At 42.2% G+C, this 17,556-nt stretch overlaps 1 protein-coding gene across 15 annotated transcripts in view; it reads left to right on the top strand.

Annotated features, from left to right (window-relative positions):
- The window catches only part of SYNRG (synergin gamma), a 94,538-nt gene that overhangs the window by 62,809 nt on the left and 14,173 nt on the right, over positions 1 to 17,556 (top strand). For 11 of the 15 annotated variants that reach the window (XM_032280809.1, XM_032280803.1, XM_032280807.1 and 8 more), the window contains 5 exons: positions 963 to 1,556; positions 3,235 to 3,398; positions 4,785 to 4,838; positions 5,330 to 5,426; positions 8,221 to 8,369. In XM_032280809.1, the coding sequence (XP_032136700.1) occupies positions 963 to 1,556; positions 3,235 to 3,398; positions 4,785 to 4,838; positions 5,330 to 5,426; positions 8,221 to 8,369 (1,058 nt within the window). The remainder of the gene's footprint in view (positions 1 to 962; positions 1,557 to 3,234; positions 3,399 to 4,784; positions 4,839 to 5,329; positions 5,427 to 8,220; positions 8,370 to 17,556) is intronic. The other 4 variants (XM_032280814.1, XM_032280805.1, XM_032280813.1 and 1 more) reach the window with 2 other exon arrangements.

Genomic DNA, 17,556 nt, shown 5'->3' with positions numbered 1-17,556 from the left:
GAGGTTCAGAAATGTTCCGTCATTTACCTAGCGTCACACAAGTGGTAGGTAGCAGAGTTGAACTTAGGTCTTTCTAAATCAAAAACCTACATTCTTTCTACTGTTTTATGCTGCCTCTTAAATTATTTAACTCTATATTAAGAAAGCTTTATAAAATCAGTCATCTGCCCCAGCATTTCTTGCTTTTTCTTCTTTCCTTTTTTTTTTTTTAAATGGGGAGTGGATACATAGTTGAAGGAAAAAGTGGAGCCCAACAGGACCCAGATCTTTTGATTCTATTTTTTAAGGGCTAAAGTAGATTAGATTGGTTTTTCTTTCCTCATACTTCATCACAGCAATATGACGTCCAATTTGACCAAAATAACAACTAGGTAAGTAATTGCTTGATTAAAATCTCATATTTGGCATTGCCTGAGATAGAAATCCTACTAATTGATAATATGACAGAAATCCTAATAATTGATTAAAAGTTAGATGACATCATTTACATTTTAGTTTTGAGAAACTGTCAACTTTTAATTAATTTACCATGTACATTTCACATGACCATGTTTTAAAGGCACATTTTCCAACAAAGTCAAGAGGAAGGGAGACATGTTTTAAGCAAGGACTATCAGTACATTTTAAAGTTTATAAGGGAACGATTTATTAAATGACCCTAATCTTATATCAAACAGTATATACATTGGTAGATGAACCTCCTATCTTTTTTTAGTTTTATAGCCAAAGAAAATGGTTCTTGGTAACTAAATGTAAATGTCAACTCAAAGCTAATATGGGTTTTTTTATTTTTAAGATCAGATTTTACAACCCAGCTCCTTTAATTTTAGTAGAAACTCTAAATTTAGCTAATTTCAACGTATAAAACTAATCAAATATGCTAGACATTTTGCTTCTACAGAGTTTAGGGCATTTTGCCTAAATTGCTTGCCTCTAATTGTGGGGTCTTATTTCCCTTTCAGATATAGAGGACTTAAAATATGCTGCTTTTGGAAGCTACAGTAGCAATTTTGCAGTGAGCACACTTACAAGCTATGACTGGTCAGACAGGGATGATGCATCTCAGGGCAGAAAACTCTCTCCATTTGTCCTCTCAGCAGGAAGTGGATCCCCCTCAGCCACCTCAATTCTTCAAAAGAAAGAGACTTCATTTGGCAGTTCTGAAAACATCACCATGACATCTCTCTCCAAAGTAACGACCTTTGCAAGTGAAGATGCTCTTCCAGAGACAACCTTCCCAGCTTTTGCCAGTTTTAAAGACATGATTCCTCAGACCTGTGAGCAAAAGGAATATGAAAGCAGAGACTATAAAGATTTCACAAGACAGGATCTGCCTACGGCTGAACGGAGCCAAGAGGCCACGTGTCCCAGCCCAGCTTCCAGTGGCGCCTCTCAAGAAACCCCCAACGAATGTTCAGATGACTTTGGAGAGTTTCAAAGTGAAAAGCCCAAAATCAGCAAATTTGACTTCTTAGTAGCCACTTCACAAAGCAAAATGAAATCCAGTGAAGAAATGATCAAAAGTGAGCTGGCAACCTTTGACCTTTCTGTTCAAGGTGAGTAACTTCCAAGGTAGATTTTACTTTTGCAGTTTTTTTCCACTGAAGTGTTAGATGTTCTTAAGAATAAAATGTTGCTCCCTGGTTTAGCAGGAAATGGATTTTCTAATCTTTGAAATCAGCGTCAATTACAGATATCTATAAGAAAGATTTCCCTGAGACTGGAGTCAAAATCAGTGTCCCTCAGATAACTCCTTTATGGGCTAAAAACAAGCATAGCATGCAGGTATTGTTCATTAGTTTGTTTGGTTAGAGGTGTGCTGTGTTAAAAGAGCCAGATAAATGGATTTGAGCCGCTTGTAGGCACATTAGCTCCGCTCATGTTCTCTGGGCACAGATAACGTATTTTTTTCTTTTTGAGATGGAATATCATTGCTCTCAGCTGGAGTGCAGTGGCACGAACTTGGCTGACTGCAACCTCTGCCTCAGCCTCCCGAGTAGTTGGGACTGCAGGCATGTGTCACCATGCCTGGCTAATTTTTGTATTTTTAGTAAAAGTGGGTTTCACCATGTTGGCCAGGCTGGTCTCGAACTCCTGACCTCTTGATCTGCCTGCCTCAGCCTCCCAAAGTGCTGGGATTACAGGTGTGAGCCACCATGCTGGGCCAACAATGTCTTTTAATCCAAAAGTTGCATTGTGGCCATGGGTCTGCATCCAGCCTGCATATCACATTGACCCACACAGAAGATTTTTAAGTGTGAAATAGTTGCCAGTATTTAAAAGATATGAGATTTCCCAATCTGGACTTCTAACTTTTCTTGAGAAGTCATAATATCTGGCACTAGGAGGTTTGCACTTCCATGTGTTGACAAGCAGCTGGAGCTGAAGAGCACCAATCCCTCTAGATGGGTCCTTCTCTCTCTCTTGCCATCATCCCTACCTCTTCCTAATTCAGCCCTACTTCAGTTTTTTACTTTACTTGCCTGGTCTTTGAAGGCATTTAAGTTTGCCTCTTCTGCTTTAATCTCATCCTCACAGAAGGGGTTCTATGTCAGCTGGATTGAGAGCCTGTGAAGGAGCTCAGTTGCAACTTCCTAACAAATGACTGGAAAAGCCACACAACTCTTACATACTCATATTTAGAAAGGCGCATTTGTGTTCCAGATGCCAGTGATTCCGCACTGAGCATTATGGAAGACTTGTGATAGATCAGAGAAGAGTCATGCTGAAAACAAAAGTCAGGGAAACCAAACGAGAGAACAGTGGAAACGATTCAATGCGTAGCTTCCAAGAGAGAATGAATAAGAAATGTGTTTGTTTCATGACATAAGCATCTGAAGAAGAGGGTCATGGGCAGGGCACGGTGGCTCACACCTGTAATCTCAGCACTTTGGGAGGCTGAGGTGGCAAATCACTTGAGGTCAGGAGTTCGAGACCAGCCTGGCCAACACGGTGAAACCCTGTCTCTACTAAAAATAAAAATTAGCCAGGCATGATGGTGTGCACCTGCAGTTCCAGCGACTCAGGAGGCTGAGGCAAGAGAATCGCTTGAATCTGGGAGGCAGAGGTTGCAGTGAGCCAAGATTGCGCCTCTGCACTCCAGTCTGGGCCATAGTGCAAGACTCTGTCTCAAAAAAAAAAAAAAAAAAAAAGGGTTGTGGTAACAAGGAAGAGCCTCTGCTTGAACTAAGGTGAGTAGCCAAAACCTTTGACTGTATTATTCCTTTTTCCCAGGATCACACAAGAGGAGTTTGAGCCTTGGTGATAAAGAAATAAGCCGTTCTTCTGCTTCTCCGGCTTTGGAGCAGCCTTTCAGGGACCGTTCCAATACTCTCAATGAGAAGCCCGCGCTGCCTGTCATCCGAGACAAGTACAAAGACCTGACGGGAGAGGTAGAGGTAAGAGGAGAGCTTTCTACAGGGGGTGGGTAACAGACCAGCAAGCGCACAGGGCCCCAAGAAAGAATGCTCTCAGCTTTCACATGGGGAAAATGAGGGGCAGAAAGACACAAAGCACCAGACATGAACTATGTAATTGAAGTGAGAGAAGGGTAAGGTGTGGCATCTGCTGAAAGTAGTCGGTGACCCTAAAACCAAAATTTTTCGTGGGACTTCACAAGGATGGCAGTGTTTGTAGAATTCTTTTTTTTTTTTTTTTTTGAGTTGGGGTTTCGTTCTTGTTTACCCGGCTGGAGTGCAATGGCGCAATCTTGGCTCACCGCAACCTCCGCCTCCTGGGTTCAGGCAATTCTCCTGCCCCAGCCTCCTGAGTAGCTGGGATTACAGGCACGCGCCACCATACCCGCCTAATTTTTTGTATTTTTAGTAGAGATGGGGTTTCACCATGCTGACCAGGATGGTCTCGATCTCTTGACCTTGTGATCCGCCTCGGCCTCCCAAAGTGCTGGAGTTACAGGCGTGAGCTACCGCGCCCGGCCCTGTAGAATTCTTCTTGAACACTTAGACTTATCTTCATGAAACCTCAAAATAGAGGAGACAGGGAAAATACTCTGAATTTTTTATTTCTGTCTGCTACATCTTAGTGCCACTCTGTGCTCTTCCTGTGGCCAACACACTTCACTTCTCGCCTTTCCCTACTCCTTGTTACACGTGCACGTGTACCACGTCTTCACACACAGCATTATAACCAGAGAGCGGAAAGCCAATGGCTTGATAGCGGTTTCCGTACCAGACAGCTACATGCTGAGTGCCTTCGAAGAAAGACTTACACTGTTACTGATGGAACAAATGAGGCAACACTCACAGAGGGAAGCTGTTGGAAAGCATGTCCTTCAGACTTGCAGGTCCTGTGCTCAGAAGTTACATTTATTAGTAATTTAACATAGTGAGTTCAAAAAGAAACTGTGGCCAGGCACTGTGGCTCATGCTTGTAATCCCAGCACTTCAGAAGGCCAATTGGGGCATATCACTTGAGCTCAGGAGTTTGAGACCAGCCTAAGCAACATGGCAAAACCCTATGTCTACCAAAAATACAAAAAGTAGCTGCATGTCGTGGTGCGTACCTGTAGTCTCAGCTACTCTGGAGACTGAGGTGGGAGGATTGCCTGCATCCAGGAGGTTGAGGCTGCAGTGAGCAGAAATCACACCACTGCACATCAGCCTGGGCAATAGAGCAAGACCCTGTCTCAAGAAAAAAAAAAAAAAAGATAAACTGCTTGAACTAGAGTGATTGAAAGTCTTCCAAGTTCTTTGAATTGACAGAGTCATCAATAGAAGATTCCAGTTTTGTGTGTTTAACCCGGTTCTTTTTTTTTAAATTCACAGGAAAATGAGAGATACGCATATGAATGGCAGAGATGCCTGGGGAGTGCCCTGGATGTGAGTATGTTACTTTTGCGTTCACACATGTGTAAATGCTCTCCTGTGCAATTTTGCCTTGGTTCATTTGAATGGACAGAGGCAAACTTCAGGAGAGGCTTTCTTGGGTGTTCTTGGGCAAAGTGAAACTATGGAAGTCATACATCTTAGGTGAGGCTTCCTTCACACTTACAATAGCAGACTGGCTCATTTGTCAGTTGTCCCCTCATCTGTCATCATATTTAAGAAATAACAAAGTAATATCATTAACTCTGCCTAAATCAAAATAATATTTAAAGAACCTGTCTTTTCTCTTCCAAAGAAATGGAGGATTGTTTCTTCAACAATAAAATTAAATTCTCAGGTTTGTTTTAGCATAGTCGTATACACACATCAATCTGTCATGCTTTTTCATACCTCCTGGCCTTTCGGTTGGGTTTTCTACTAATAGTCAATTGATTTGCGATGACTTTTCTCAGTTACGTAAGGTGATGTGATTTCATTTCTTGTAGGTCATTAAGAAGGCAAATGATACCTTAAATGGAATCAGTAGTAGTTCTGTTTGCACAGAAGTAATTCAGTCAGCACAAGGCATGGAATATTTATTAGGTATGTTCTTTTATATTTTACTATTAAAAATCATGGCACTTCGCATTATTTTCAGTTTTCCTTTAATTATTTTAAGCTGGATCTCTCAAGTTACATATGACTTCAGTAAGAAACGTCTGCATTTGTGGGTAAGACACTTAAGTCACGGGCAGTAAACTATTTAACGTAAAAAGTCTCTGTGGGTAAGTTTCCTAGTCCTTGTTATATACATAATAGCAAAAATGTAAAATTATATCTGTATTAACTGGTTTATCAAAGAATCTGAACTACTGATGCACTAAAATCAAATCATTTTGTCTCCCATCAGTACCTTACCATACTCTGTATTCTTCCTCTCTACCGCTTCATGACATCACGGATTGCTGAACTTCCTGGCCATCTGCAGCAGTTAGATATGTCAGTCCAACTTGAAATGGTAGCCTCTGCCCACTTCGATGTTCCTCCCTTTCCCAAGCTCAGGCTTGGCCCATGGCCGAGGCCACACACACTGTACCCTAATCTTTTTCAAATCTTTACTCAAATGTCAGCTTCTGCGTGAAATCTTCCCTAGCATCCATTTCTCTAAAAAATATCCTCTCGGGCTGGGCGAGGTGGCTCACGCCTATAATCCCAGCACTTTGGGAGGCAGAGGCGGATGGATCACGAGGTCAAGAGATTGAGACCATCCTGGTCAACATGGTGAAACCCCCATGTCTACTAAAAATACAAAAAATTAGCTGGGCATGGTGGTGCATGCCTGTAATCCCAGCTACTCGGGAGGTAAGTCAGGAGAATTGCCTGAACCCAGGAGGCGGAGGTTGCGGTGAGCTGAGATCGCGCCATTGCACTCCAGCCTGGGTAACGAGAGCGAAACTCCATCTAAAAAAAAAAAAAATCCTCTCTCCCTACTGCAGCACTTCCAATCCCATTCTCTGCTGGATATTGTCCTAAGCCCTGTTACCTTTAGTTTCTGACATATGTTACTTATTATTATTTTCTTTCCCTTTTTTTTTTTTTTTTTGAGGAAAGTCTCACTCTGTTGGCCAGGTTGGAGTGCAGTGGTGCAATCTCGGCTCACTGCAACCTGCACCTCCCCAGTTCAGGCGATTCTCGTGCCTCAGCCTCCCAAGTAGCTAGGATTGTAGATGCCCACCACCACACCCAGCTAATTTTTGTATTTTTAATAGAGACTGGATCTCACCATGTTGGCCAAACTAGTCTCAAACTCCTGACCTCAGGTGATCAACCCATCTCAGCCTCCCAAAGTGCTGGGATTACAGGCGTGAGCCATTGTGTCCAGCATTTTTTTGTTTTGTTTTGTTTTTAAGACAGGGTCACACTCTGTCACTGAGGCTGGAGTGCAGTGTTGTGATCACAACTCACTGCAGTGTCCACCTATCAGGGTCAAGCAGTCCTCCCACCTCAGCCTCCCAAGTAGCTGGGACTATAGGCGCACACCACCACACACCTGACTAATTTTTGTATTTTTTTGTAGAGACAGGTTTTCGCCATGTTGCCCAGGCTGGTCTCAAACCCCAGAGCTCAAGTGACCAACCCACCTCGGCATCCCGAAGTTCTGGGATCACAGGCATGAGCCACCGTGCCTAGCTACTTGTTTTTACTCTCTGTCTCCCCTCATTAGAATGAACCTCCAAGAAGCCAAAGATTTTGGTCTGTTTTGTTCACTGGTGTGTCCCCAACACTTAACCTAGTGTCTGGCACACAGTTGGCACTCAAAACTGCTTGCTGGATGAGTGGAGAGTGAAGGGATGTTGCCTCCGCCTTACTCCTGCCACCTCACTCGGGGTCATCTTTTCTTGTTCAAACAAGCACAGTTCTGCATAAGCAGATGCCCACCAGGAAATGTGGCACCTGTCTTTTCTCCTAGTATCCTTGTATCTGTGAAAGATTCTCTTAGAAGCCCCCTCACTTGGCTTAGGGTGGGCAGTGATTTCTGCCTCTCCCTTGGGGAAAGAAGAAGAAAAGCAGTAGTGCTGTACACAGGGCTGCTGATAGGCCACTCTGAAGACCCCCTGGAATTCTTTCAGTGTTCACCTAGAGAGGCCAGGATCATGTGTTTGGTGACTGTCACATTGCAGGCTAGTGGCTATCCTTAGAAGGTAGAGGTACTTAGCACCTCTCATCCTTGCTTAAAGAGTTCAACCACTATTGAGAGACCACAGGAAAAGAACTGTTCTGTATCCTGTTACGTGTATAAAAGATAAGTGAAGTCAAAGTGTTTGTAAGATGTTGGGATTCAGAGGGGTGAGATGTTTCTTAATTACTTTGTGATGCTGTTAACATTTAGATTCTTTTACATTTTTACTATCCCCATTTTCAGCCAGTTTATTGGGATTTCCCAGATTCAAACAGATGGACTCATAAATAAACCTCCCAAAAAACAAAAGCTTATAACTTGCATATTGCCTGTCATTCTTCAAGCACTATTCTAAGCCTTTTACCATATTAACCTGTTTAATCCTCTCAACCATCCTTTGAGGAGGTAGTTACCATCCCAACTTCACAGATGAGGAAACTGAAGTACAGAGAGGTTACGTGACTTGCCTAAGGTTATGTAGCCAGTAAGAGACATAGCTGGGGTTTGAACCCAGGCAGTGCAGCTTTAGAGTCAGTGCTCTTACCAGTGAGCTATACAGCAGCATTGAGAGGTGGCTTGGTCCCAAAGAATAGTAAGTACACCTCTGTCCAGATATACCCCTTGTTTCTAACAAATACCAGCAAGCAGCAATGCTGCCCTCTCTGGTTCCTCTCTGTCTCCACTGCCAACACTCTCTCTGCTCTCTCATCCCCCCAGGTGTTGTTGAAGTGTACAGGGTAACCAAGCGTGTGGAGCTGGGGATAAAAGCCACTGCAGTATGCAGTGAGAAACTCCAGCAGTTGCTGAAGGACATCGATAAAGTATGGAACAACCTAATCGGCTTCATGTCACTCGCCACACTCACAGTAAGCCTATGAGACAACTCAGCAGTGGCTTTCCTTTCCAGAAACCTAAGTTGTAAAGCACAGTGTATATTCCTATGGTGGTACTGACTGGAGGCTGAAGGTGCCAACTGGAGCACATTACATTTAAGGAGGAGAGAGATCACAGGTGTGTGGTCGGTTGAACAGGACCAGGTGGGCTTCTTATCTCTCCAAGGCCCAGTGTACCTCAGGAAAAAAAGGGGATAGGAAAACATTCACTGTAAGATGCAATTTAAAAAAAAAAGGAGAACATTCACTCTATACCTTTCTTAATTCACATAGTACAGGCAAGATTTGCAAAGCATTGGTTTAACTCCCTTTGCACTTCTAGTTATTTATGTCCCCTTATGTGTCCTTTCAGAAAGCTATGTGATACCTCATGTTGCCATTCTGTGGTTTGTTTAGCCCTTCTTACTTTTTTTAGGTTATTTGGTTGTCTTCATTTTTCCCTGTTATGAGTAGTTCTACTCTAAATAGACAAATAACTTTGTGGGGCTGTAGTTCCTCCAAGTGGACTAGGAGGCCAGTGTGTGTGTCTGCACAGGTGCGTGCATGCATATGTAGCTGTTGTTACATTTATTAGAAGGCTTTCCAAATAGCTTGTACTGGCCACAGTGCTACCAGAAATATATAAGTACATGGATACATTTCTCTATGTTGTGTCCTATCAGTTTCTTAATTTAACAAGCATGCAGTTATTCTGTAAGGTATTTTTTACATTTTTAAAAAAAAATCTCGAGAGGCTTGGCAGTGTTCCAAATGACAATTTACTATTTCTGGTTACTTTGTGTATAAACGGATTGGACTCTTTTGACCATTTATTCCTTAGAATATGATTATTGACCTTATATATTTCATATTTGTAATAGATTTATATGCATATATATAAGCTTGTAAACTTTTATCAGCTTTTTTCCCTCCTCTGTTACCGTACCTTTTTTACATTTCATTGGGCAAAACTATTTTATTTTTATATATTCATACCTATTCAATTTGTCTCTGATGATATCCTTTATTTCACAATAGTCAAAAGTTTATCTTCCTTCCACAGCTGGAATAAATATGCTATTCCAATTTTTTTTTTAACATGGAACTCTGTGACCCATCTGAATGGGATTGCAGCTGTGTGGGAGGAAGCAGTTCTAATTTTCTGAGCTGATAGCCAGCTGGATACCAGCTACCCCAGCAAAGTGTCTTCCGCAGCACATCCTCACCATTGTCATGTTGCTGCTGGTTTGTAATAATTAAAGTCTTTAAGGGTTTCCATAATTTCCAAAACTTTCTCGTTCCCTTGAATCATTTCTCATTTTCTAACCTAAAATCATATGTAGATAATTATTAAAAAAAAAAAAATGCCATTCTGGCAAATGAACTAAGAAATAGTGTATTAATATTTGAATAAAGAGATAAAATTATGTTTACTTGGTGATAATGAAATTCTTTTTTTTTTTTTTTTTTTTCGGCTTTTTTTGAGACGGAGTTTCACTCTTGTTACCCAGGCTGGAGTGCAATGGCGCAATCTCGGCTCACCGCAACCTCCGCCTCCCGGGTTCAGGCAATACTCCTGCCCCAGCCTCCTGAGTCGCTGGGATTACAGGCACGCACCACCATGCCCAGCTAATGTTTTGTATTTTTAGTAGAGATGGGGTTTCGCCATGTTGACCAGGATGGTCTCGATCTCTTGACCTCGTGATCCACCCGCCTCGGCCTCCCAAAGTGCTGGGATGACAGGCTTGAGCCACCGCGCCCGGCCTATGAAATTCTTTTAAAAATTTAAATTCAACCAGCCGGGTGCGGTGGCTCACACCTGTCATCCCAGCACTCTGGGGAGGCTGAAGCGGGCGGATCACTTGAACCCAGGAGTTTGAGACCAGCCTGGGCAACATGGCGAAACCCCATCTCTACCAAAATTACAAAAATTAACCAGTCTCAGAGCCTGGACTCTAAATAAATAAATAGATAGATTTAAAAAAAATTTTTAATCTAAATTCAATCTAAATTTAAATGTATCACATTTGGCATAAATTCATAGCAATCCTACATATTAATAGTAGTTAGAAAATATGATGAAATTAGGCTGGGCACGGTGGCTCATGCCTGTATTTCAGCACTTTGGGAGGCCGAAGAGGGCAGATCAGTTAAGGGCAGGAGTTCAAGACCAGCCTGGCCAACATGATGAAACCCCATCTTTACTAAAAATACAAAAAAAAAAAAATAATAAAAATAAAAATAAAAATTAGCCGAGCGTGGTAGCAGGTGCCTGTAATCCAGCTACTCAGGAGGCTGAGGCAGGAGAATTGGTTGAACCTGGAACCCAGGAGACAGAGGTTGCAGTGAGCCAAGATCATGCCACTGCATTCCAGTCTTGATGACAAGACTGGAGTGTGGCAAGACTCTGTCTCAAAAAAAGAAAGAAAAGAAAAGAAAACATAACAAAATTAGAAACCTTATGTTTTTTGTTATAAGATATAATGAAGTTAGAAATTTTTTTTTTAAAGTATGAACTAATTCAAGCCCTCATCGCTTTTGAACTTCTGACCTCGTAGGTAGGGTGACTGGATCCATTTTTTTTTTTTAATCCCTTACAAATCTATTCTGCACACCTCTACCAGACTGTTCTTCTAAAATACAAATTTGATCATGTCATTTAAATCCCATTTAAAATCCTACAGTGGACTCTCCATGGTCTTTACGATCAAGTTAAAACTTCTAAGAGTAGAGATCTTTTCTATCCCTCGGATCACCACTGCCTCTCCTTCTGTTAAGCTGCTTTTCCCTCTGCGATCTGCGTCATTTTCCCCAGAAGTCGTTCCAAGAGTCCTTTGGTCCAAATTAGATGCCTTGCCTGGGTGTGTCCATAGCACATTTCTCTCTCATTTCTCATAGCACTTACCATGCTTGTTGATAATTGTGTGTTTACTTGTCGCTTGCCCACTAGCTTGGCAGCTCCTTAAAAGTAGGACTGTGTCCTTTAGTGCTCTAATACAGTGTTTGGTGAGACTTTCTACTTTTTGTTTTATAGTTTTTTTTAACCTTCCACTTTCTTAAAAAACCAGACACCATACATTTTTGTACTTCATCATTTTAATAACTGGTTTAAATTTTTTAAATAAATGGATAAAGGAAATGAAAGGGAAAATGAAAGGGAAGCTATAATAAGCCAGGAATGAAATTTAGTGCATTAAAATGTGTGCTTTTAAAGTGTTTGCATTTGTTAATGGCAGGTTGTATCACTGACTTACGCTTTCTAAGAATTGAGGTAAAGACAATATAATCAGTTCCATGACTCACTGTGTTTATAGCATAAAACAAACTCAGCACTCAGGAGAAGCATAGTTTTTCTTGCTACTAATATCATTTATTTTATTTATTTTTTTGAAACAGAGTCTCATTCTGTTTCCCAGGCTGGAGTACAGTGGTACAATCTCAGCTCACTGCAACCTCTACCTCCTGAGTTCAAGCGATTCTCATGCCTCAGCCTGCTGAGTTGCTGGGATTGCTGGCATGTGCCACCACATCCAGCTAACATTTGTATTATTAGTAGAGACAGTCTCGCCATGTTGACCAGGCTGGTGTCAAACTCCTGGGCTCAAGTGATCCACTCTCCTTGGCCTACCAAAATGTTGGGATTACAGGCATAAGTCACTAAGCCTGGCCATGATCAGGAAGAAATTTCTTCTGTGGGTTCTCGTAAAGAGGAAACTAATATAATCAACACTGTCTTCAGAAAAAATCCTTTCAGTAAATAAAGCAACAGGTTTCATTGAGTAGTTTCTTTTTTTTTTTGAGACGGAGTTTCACTCTTGTTACCCAGGCTGGAGTGCAATGGCGCGATCTCGGCTCACCGCAACCTCCGCCTCCTGGGTTCAGGCAATTTTCCTGCCTCAGCCTCCTGAGTAGCTGAGAATACAGGCACGCGCCACCATGCCCAGCTAATGTTTTGTATTTTTTTTAGTAGAGACGGGGTTTCACCATGTTGACCAGGATGGTCTCGATCTCTTGACCTCGTGATCCACCCGCCTCGGCCTCCCAAAGTGCTGGGATTACAGGCTTGAGCCACCGCGCCCGGCGGAGTAGTTTCTTATTACATCTCTCAATATAGGCCAAATGGCATAACTCCAAAGTATGAGTGGAAGTCATTTTAAGTGTGGAAAAAATAGATTAAATTGTAAACTAGGAGGCGTAGTAGTGCATCCTAATGGCAGACTCGTGTCTTTGCTCTGTAAAGGAAGCATACGAATCAATGAGAAATATACCAACATTCAGTAATGTATGAGCAAAAACGTGAAGTGATTCATAAAAGGGCAGGTACAATTAGTAAACATAAGTTCAAATCAAAACAAGGTTTCATTTTTTACCTACTAATATTTTTTAAGACATCTCACTCTGCTGCGCAGCCTGGAGTACAATAGTGTGATCTTGGCTCACTGCAACCTCTGCCTCCCAGGTTCAAGTGATTCTTGTGCCTCAGCCTCCCAAGTAGCTGGTATTACAGGCGTGCACCACCACACCCAGCTAGTTTTTGTATTTTTAGTAGAGATGGGGTTTCACTGTATTGGCCAGGTTGGTCTCAAACTCCTGGCCTCAAGTGATCTACACCTCTGCCTTCCAAAGTGCTAGAATTACAGGTGTGAGCCATCATGCCCGGCCTGCCTATTTATTAAGCCCAATTTTTGTGTAGTCTGTTTGTTTGAATACTAATAGTGTTGATGTGGTAAAGTGTGAACTATACCGTAGGGTGGAATCACCTATGGAAAGAGAAGTTTGGCACCATGCTTTCCTCCTGACTGTGAACTTCTTGAAAACAGAGATCAAGACTGCACTTGTTCATCTTTTCTTCTTTATCTGAGCACAGTGCCGGGAACTTTGTAAACATTCAGTAAACACTCAGTAAAAGTTGAATGAATTAAAGGACTTAATATGCACTCAGAGTAGTTGACTTAGTAATTCCACTTCTGAGAAAATGTCCTAAGGCAGCGATTCTAAATATGAATTCACAGAAAGAAGCAAGCTAAGTGCACAAAGTTGTTCTTTGTAAAAGTGAAAAATCAGAAACCTGAAAGTCCAAATCTAGAGGATTGGTTAAGTAAATTGTGGTGAATCTTCACCCCAGGATCTTAAGCAACCATTTTGTAAAGGAGCACAAAGTTTGAGTGACACAGAACTGTTACTACAGGGCTTGAAGGAAATCTGCCAAAATGATACTAAGGATACGTTTGGGTGATGAAACACTGGATTTTTTTTTTCTTCTTTTTTAGACAGGGTCTCCTTCTGTCACCCAGGCTGGAGTACAGTGGTGTGATCACAGCTCACTACAGCCTTGACCTCCTGGGCTCAAGCAGTTCTCCCACCTCAGCTTCCTAAGTAGCTGGGATCACTGGTGAACGCCACCAAGCCCAGCTAATGTTTTTGTATTTTTGTGAAGACGGGGTTTCGCTATGTTGCTCAGGCTGGCCTCAGGCTCCTTAGGCTCGAGGAACCCATTCACCTCGGCCTCCCAAAGTGCTGGGATTACAGGCATGAGCCGCTGTGCCCAGCCACAACACTGGATTTTTAAATATTCTTTTTTGTTGTTGTTGTTTTTTCAAGTTTCATTAGATAGCGTTTGTTGCATTTATAATGGAAAAATAAGTGTTTTTACTCTGGTAGGAGAAATGTATTGTTACCCTTCATTCACTTGCACAAACCCTCACCTATAAATACCCTTGTTACCCTTGCCCATTTCTCCTTTCAGTTGTAATGATAGGTTATCAAGTTCTCAAAACTGAATTTTATTTATTTACCTATTTATTTATTGTTTAGAGGCAGGGTCTCACATTGTCAGGCTGGAGTGCAATGGCACGATCACTGCCCACTACAGCATTGAACTCCTAGGCTCAAGTGATCCTTCCTCCTCAACCTCCCATAGCTGGGACTACAGGCATGCACCACCATGCCTGGCTTAGTAGGGACGGGGTCTCACTGTGTTGCCCAGGCTGGTCTCAAACTTCTGGTCTCCAGTGATCTTCCCAAAGGGCTGGTATTACAGGTGTGAGCCACCACACCCGGACTACTTTAGGGATTTTAATTGCCGTAAATCTGCTTAGCAGCCTGACATCTTTACCCTGCCATCATCCTCTCCTGAAGCAGAGGAGAATCATGCCGAAGCCACCAGACATCTTCTGTCCTAAGGAGGACTGTAGTACCACACATCACTACCCACAAAAGGCAGCTGAATCAGAAAACTGCGAACCGAAGAAGCTGGGGAGAAGGCATGGGGGTAGTTTACTACTTATCCTCTATTTCTGTATTTACATTCAGAGGCAGAATTCTTGGGTCTGAATGAGAGTCTTCAAGTTTGTTCCTTAATGGATTGGTTAACTGTTGTGATGACTAATACAAGGAACTTGGGAGAAAAAAGGTGTTTGCTGCAGTCCTCCAATTTTCTTTGAGCTTCTGGAATTCGGTTCATTATCCTCTGGATCAGAGAAATGCATTAAACTCTGCATTGACTTTCTGAGCTCCAGCTACTAATGAAGTAGGTTGGCTAGTGGTGTGTGCTGAGCGTGCCTGTGAGGCTGTGGGGTCCAGAAGGTGTGTTACCAGTTGTGAACCTGAGATCAGCATGTGTCTGTGTCCTTCCTAACTCACCCACCTTCTGCTTCCTGACCTTGTCCTAATATGGAGCAGGTTAGCCTGAATATCATCATAAGAGTAGATAATTTTATTCTCCCCTTTTACAGATGAAGAAACTGAAGCACAGAGATGCTGGGTTCTTTCTGAAAATTAGAGGTGTACTTTCTCAATCTCTATTCGTTGTGGCCCCTTTGAGATGGACAAGTTGGGTGGGTAAAAACAGAGAGGTACTAAAGCTTTTGTCAGGGGACTGGGGTGATTTTAGCACCAAGATTAATGAGTTCAAACACCAGGAGTCTTTTCTGACAGCAACTTGTTACAAACAGTCAAATTCTTTGCTGTACATTTCCCTTGTATGTATATCCTGGGACTGTAGAGTAACTTCAAAGCGTCCTTCTTTACATTTAGATTTGATTATTCTTTGTTTTGGTGGCAATCAGTTGTTATTGCAATTAACACTGAAAACTAGATTTCTATACAAACCCCCAAATCAGCCACTCATCTCTTCTCTCCCAGTGCTGCTGGAAAAGATGACTGCGATTACAAAGCATATCTCTCCTTGCCATGAGCTCTTAGAAGAAAAGATCACAGAGACCAGGCACACTTGCCAAGCTTGTGAATTTGGAGGAAGGGATAAGGGGTGATTCCTGGGTTGCTGCCGTGTGTTTACTTCTTGAGGTAGCTCCTCTCACCAGGTGAAGTGCAAGCCAGTTTCATTTCCGTGCATCTTCCCAGGCTCCTGTGACTACAGGCTTGCTGCATCTGTTCATGAGCACAAGGGCTCACCTTCTAGACGCTCAACAACCCTCCAGACCATTTTTTTTTTTTTTTGTAAAATATATATATAGGGCCAGGCGTGGTGGCTCACGCTGGTAATCCCAGCACTTTGGGAGGCCGAGGCGGGTGCATCAGGAGGTCGGGCGTTCAAGACCGGCCTGGCCAACATAGTGAAACCCCGTGTCTACAAAAAAAAAAATACAAAAAAATTAGCCAGGCCTGGTGGTGGGCACCTGTAATCCCAGTTACTCAGGAGACTAAGGCAGAGGAAGCACTTGAACCCGGGAGGCAGAGGTTGCAGTAAGCTGAGATTGCGCATCTCAAAAAAAAATACACACACACACACACACACACGTATATACACACAATAAGATGCAAAAATCTTGGTTATACTACTCAAAGAGTTTGAAAATGCATACCCCATATAACCCATGCCTCTGTTAAGATACAGATTACTCTGTCATTTCAGAAGCTTTTTATACACCTTCTTAATCATAACCCTACTCAGATATAATCCCTGGTCTGATTTTTTATACCAGGGATTAATTTTGTTCAGACCTTTTTAAAGAGACCTTGGAATTTGATTTTGTTATTTTGAAGAAAGCCTATTGGGCTTGGGGCCCATCTAACCGGGAGTGTTGTGCTGTTCACATATGGTGGCTCTGACTCCTTTAGTGTAAACAAATGTGAAGTAAATGGAGAGAAGGTCTGGGCATTTATGCCCTTCCCTCGGACTCCCGTTGTGAGCATCCTTTTCTAGCGTCTGTGTCTAGATACTAAAGAGTGGTTTTACCTGACTTTCGTTTTTTAAGACACCAGATAAGGGTATAGAGATGAATTAATCTTCTAACTTGACAACACAGGAATGCACTGCAAATTGTACATGAACACCAGAGTATTCATTTCTCTAATTACCCATGTTCTTCTCATTATAATTGCATTTTTCACTAGGTTAGCTGTGACAGAACAATCCTTTGCTCAGATTATACCATGTCATTGTACTCTTGATAACTGGTAGAGATGTCCTCTGTCTGTAAAACTTGAGTTGCCCACTGCATGAAGAATAGCACACATTCCACAGAAATAGTATAAGGTGTTACTTGTCATGAGAAAGCTTTTACTCTAACAGAACTGATAAGAATAGCTGTATAGTCGGGTGTGGTGGCTCATGCCTGTAATCTCAGCACTTTGGGAGGCTGAGGTGGGAGGATCACAAGGTCAGGAGTTCAAGACCAGCCTGACTAACATGGTGAAACCCCGTCTCTACTAAAAATACAAAAATTAGCCTGGCATGGTGGTGCATGCCTGTAATCCCAGCTACTCGGGAGACTGAGGCAGGAGAATCACTTGAATCCAGGAGGTGGAGGTTGCAGTGAGCCAAGATCACACTACTGCACTCCAGCCTGGGCAACAGAGTGAGACTCTGTCTCAAAAAAAACAAAAAAAAGAATAGCTGTTTAAATGTAAATGATATAAACCAACATCTTTGTAATTCAAATCATTTGTAACAAAACTATACAAACTCCCAGGACTCTGAATTAGATGCTCAAAACAGGGAAATCATCATTAGAGAGGCATGATTGAGGTTTTACAGGAATTTTGTAATGCTTTACACTGTTGCTTCACTTCAGGTAAATGAATTCCTTAATGAACTATATTGCCGCAGTGCCCTTTGATTCCATACTACTGCTATTACTACTACTGTTATTACTTCTACTACTACTACTGCTGCTACTGGTTACCATTTCTTAATATTTTGCACGTAGGGCCTGCCAGG

Source organism: Sapajus apella, unplaced genomic scaffold, assembly GCF_009761245.1.
Source record: "Sapajus apella isolate SASKATOON/1434 unplaced genomic scaffold, GSC_monkey_1.0 scaffold12, whole genome shotgun sequence".
Lineage (NCBI taxonomy): Eukaryota > Metazoa > Chordata > Mammalia > Primates > Cebidae > Sapajus > Sapajus apella.
The sequence above is the reverse complement of the archived record's forward strand: the minus strand, read 5'-3'. Positions and strand labels throughout refer to the sequence as shown.